Raw genomic sequence first — 4,152 nt, 5'->3', positions numbered from 1 at the left:
TTTGGCCTCAAGAATAAATGCAACATTACATTCGCAAAAATCTGAACCATATTACATATCACATTGAATCATAGGGAGTCCAACGAGGAAGACAAAATGCTATACAAATTGCGTGTTTTTTTTTTTTTTTTAAACTTTTTTGTATCGATAACAAAAGGGAGAGAAAAACAAAAAGATGGCAAAAGGTATAATAACGCTGCTTTCAATTAGGTGGTCAGGAATGATGTGCATTTAGCAATGCTCCGTGGACCAGGTCAATGAATTGTTTGTCCTGTCAGATATGCATTGCTGGTCAGATGTATGGGAAAGAAACAGTTAAAAAAAGAAACCTGGAGTTTTAGTCTAGGGGAGAGTAATCCCTAATCGGCAATCAGCATTCCTAAGGTACATAATAGTTCACCATCCAAAGATCCTTTCAATTAGCTTTGAATCTATTTTCACAGTTCAAACATTGCCAATGGCCAGAAAAACTAACCTGAACAAGAGCCAAAAGTGCATCACGAACTTTTTCTCTGCTGATAGTCAGACCGTAGTTTTGAGTGGGAACAGAGGCTGGTGTAAGAGACAGTGATGGAGTGGGTGGTGGAAAGGGTTGAAGCAATGGAGCACCATACGGGCGTTGCAGACTCAAAGGAGGATTAAGTAGAGGAGCAGTGGGCAATGATGCAGAGACCGGTGGCAATATATGTGCAGAAGAGGAAGGAGGCACAAAGAATGCTGACGGCTTTACAAGATTAGTATGATTGCTGCTGGATTCAGGGCTATCAAGTAGTGGCATTAAGGGATTAGAAGATGATTGAAGAGAAGGTAATTGCAAAGCTGGCACTGCAGTGGAGGCATCAATAGCCGTGTTAGAAGGTGCAGGCATTGCCGCAGAAGATTGGTACGGTTGTCCAGAAACTACTGCATTTGAAGCACTTCCAATGGTCATAGCTGTCTGCAATCATGTAACAAAATGGATAAGATTTTGACACTCATAAGAAATGTTGTCCCAATGCCAAATATGCTGAACACTTCAGAATCTTTACAAAGACAAATTTAAAGTCACATTGACCATTTAATATTGATACAAATGTTGATTTGTTCTAACTTTCAAATGTAATTTTTAAGGTAAAAGGGACATAAAAACAAGACAACAGCTAGCCTCGTTCATGTATGTTAGTCGATAAACAACTTAGGACATGTCAGAAAGAGAGATGGATTAAAAAAGGACAAGGGAGAGTTGAAAATTAGAAATTAAACACTAGATAGGATTCAGCCCCTCTCCTTATAACATACATGCATCACCAAACAATTAGATTCAGTGTGCTATCCTAAAGTATGTAAACAACAGCCAGGTCTTCGGGGTGAAAGCCAAAAAAAATTGTTCATTAATTAAGCACAAAGAATCTGTCATCATAGAGCTCAACTTTGGGTTAAGCAACCCAGTAAAAGTCAGTACAATGAGCCAAGTTATCAATATTCGGGAGACACAATATCCTCCATATGCAGTGGAACATATTGCATGTAATCAGAGTGCAGAACTGAATGCATCAAAAATCAATTCATTAAGGTACATTGTTCAGAACAATGCATACACTGAAGAAATTCACAAAGGAAGGATCATCAGCAGCATTGGATGCAGTTGACAATGTTGGCTCCATAGGACCATCCATAATGGCCATTGTTGAAACAGCTTCCAGCTCTTCAAACTCACTGCATTTGTAATTAGTATCATTACTTGGAAATTTGAAAAAGAAGAAGAAGAAGAAGAAGCTTTCTTAAAATATATACAGGCAAGTCATCAGTTTTTTACCAGCAACAGTGATGAAAGGTAAGGAAATTTGGAATATCTTGAAAGTTCACAAAGTAAATACAATGGCACATCACAATTGGTTCATTCCCAATTCATTACAGTTAAAAATTTTACAAGTTAATGAAGAATCTTGCATTTCAAAGCAATAATTTCCTCTAAAATGCACCAGCAAAGCTTGAAAATTGAGCAGAATCACAAAAACAAGCGCTTTGTCAAAATTTTATCAAAGCATGGTCCAGGCCTAAACAAAGGCACAATAATCCAGCAACCATTTGGTCGAAGAAGAAAGAAGGGTTGGGGAGTCCAATATGATAATAGACTCAGGAACTCAATTTACAAAAATATCAGGAAACATTAAACATCTTTTAAGGATCGTTACGCATATGGTGAAATAAGAGAATCAGATAAGATAATATGTAGCAGAATATAATTTTGAAGTAATTTCTAGTGCTTGGAAACTGCAACGTTGATTGAAAAAATCAAAGATCACAATTATAGAGTACTAGAAATCAAAAGCAAATTCAACTAGATGATGAAGTGATGTAGATATTCTGATCATTAAGCACAATGCTAATTTTCAAGTAAATGATGAAATGTATGCATGGACAATAACAAGAGGGGAATATCATGCTTACCCCTTTGTTGATGTTACCTTTGACTTCTGGGGCACCTTCGAGTATGCAGTAAGAATCCTGGAGATGCCAAAAGCACAGAAAATGGCATAAACAAGCAATTAAAAAATTGAAAAAAAAAAAAAAAAAAGGCAATCAAGAATACCATAAACATTTCACCACACAAATGACAAAACACACACAAAAACGTGAAAGCCCTCTCTGAGAGAGCCCGTAAGCATAATCTGAGCCAGCTTGAATTCAAGTCTTGTAGTTACATGATATGCCTCAAAATGAGCTCACCACGCATTAAACCTCCTCTTATCGCTCAAAATACATGGACCAAGCTAAGCTGAGAACACAAATCATGGCAGTCCAACACACTTGCACTTGACAACTCTGGTCTTGTGTTTGAGCATCATACACTGTCCTTTTGTGATGTAAACTCTTAAAAAAAGGGTGGCCTAATGGTTATTAATAACTCAAATAGGAAATGAAAAACCAACAAAATTATCACAGATACACCAAAGGGGAGATGGCCCAAAAATTAACTCTCATTGTTCAAATAATCATATCTACAGCAAACAATGCCTATGAAAATGTTTATGAGGTGGACAATCATTCTAAGACAGGGAAATCAGAAATTTTTATTATTATTATGGCCCAAAAGGTATACCAACCACCCATCAAACTTACCCATGGTTGGCACTATGCAGAGACAGAAAACTTAAGCAAAAAAACTGATAAAAATTAGTAGTACCTGCTAAAAAGATTTGCAACCTCCTCAAGTTCATGTGCATCATAGAACCAAATGCCATTTATTTCCTGAGAAGCATTGCGGTATAGTAGATATTTATCCTGAACTTCATACTCAAAATCTCCCAAGAGATTCTCCACCAAATTATCTGTTCATAAAGGTGCGTTGAAGCTTCTTAGTGCTAAAAAAACAAAACTTTCTTATGAGATTCTAATTTTTTAACTTAATCTTCATTCTTACCAATTATAGAATATATTAAATTAATCAAGACACCAAAATGACATAATAAGATAGTAATTGCATAATTACATCAGGCATTTTTGCGATCTATGTTTAATGCATACAAATGTCAGACACTGATAAATGAAACGCAGGGACAGCGGGCACTAACCAGTGTTGCGTCTATTCATCACAATAAACTGAAACCTAGGCTGCGTGTTCCTGAATTATGAAGCACAAGAAATATCTTCAATTAAAAAAAATCAAATGAAAATGTAAAAGGAAAAGTGGAATAAAAAACACTTTCAAAGTTACCTCTTGACAACGAAAAGAGATCCTTCGACGTCCTTTCGGCTCTGCAAAAAACAAACAGACAAAAAGACATGGTTAACGAAAAGAAGCAAAATTTAGTAGAAAAAGAAATGCAGGTTAGAAAATAGGGGGTTAAGTAGTAAAAACCCATTGGCTAAGGTCGATGTTGAACTCGTAGAAGGAGACATGAGCGGCGGTGATGAGAATTTCCTCCACAAAAGGATCGATGCGACGGAGGACGGTTAGATTGAGGAGCTTGGTGCTTTGTTGGTCCAGATTAGGCATTAATTTCCCGTATTGCTGCTGCGACATTTTTGCTTCAATTATATGAAATGGAGAAACCCTAGACCTAGAGCTACACAGAATTTTTGTCCTTTTGGAGAATGGAAGTGAAATATTTATAGAGAAAAAAAAATGAAAAATAATGATAGATAGAATGGGCAACGGAAACGATGCGA

The 4,152-nt window shown here is 36.5% G+C and overlaps 1 protein-coding gene across 1 annotated transcript; it reads right to left on the bottom strand.

Annotated features, from left to right (window-relative positions):
• Nucleotides 1-4,152, bottom strand: LOC111284499 (mRNA-decapping enzyme-like protein). The gene is made up of 8 exons (XM_022873163.2): nucleotides 3,842-4,152; nucleotides 3,698-3,738; nucleotides 3,555-3,604; nucleotides 3,167-3,311; nucleotides 2,431-2,487; nucleotides 1,578-1,695; nucleotides 476-937; nucleotides 1-271 (listed from the first exon to the last, which is right to left on the bottom strand). The coding sequence occupies exons 1-8, from the start codon at nucleotides 4,004-4,006 to the stop codon at nucleotides 215-217; spliced, it is 1,095 nt and encodes a 364-aa protein (XP_022728898.1). The 5' UTR covers nucleotides 4,007-4,152; the 3' UTR covers nucleotides 1-214.

The sequence above is a fragment of the Durio zibethinus genome, chromosome 6 (assembly GCF_047325235.1).
Source record: "Durio zibethinus cultivar Kanyao isolate XHJ-2024 chromosome 6, ASM4732523v1, whole genome shotgun sequence".
NCBI lineage: Eukaryota > Viridiplantae > Streptophyta > Magnoliopsida > Malvales > Malvaceae > Durio > Durio zibethinus.
Note: the sequence above shows the minus strand (reverse complement) of the source record. Positions and strands in the feature narration are given on the sequence as shown.

Excerpts from the sequence above, each read along its gene's own strand:
- LOC111284499 (XM_022873163.2), bottom strand. The coding sequence starts at position 4,006 with ATGTCGCAGCAGCAATACGGGAAATTAATGCCTAATCTGGACCAACAA. Across the intron at positions 3,312-3,554 it reads GATGAATAGACGCAACACTG|ATAATTTGGTGGAGAATCTC; the intron begins GTTAGTGCCCGC and ends CTTTATGAACAG. Across the intron at positions 2,488-3,166 it reads GTTGCAAATCTTTTTAGCAG|GATTCTTACTGCATACTCGA; the intron begins GTACTACTAATT and ends TGGCATCTCCAG.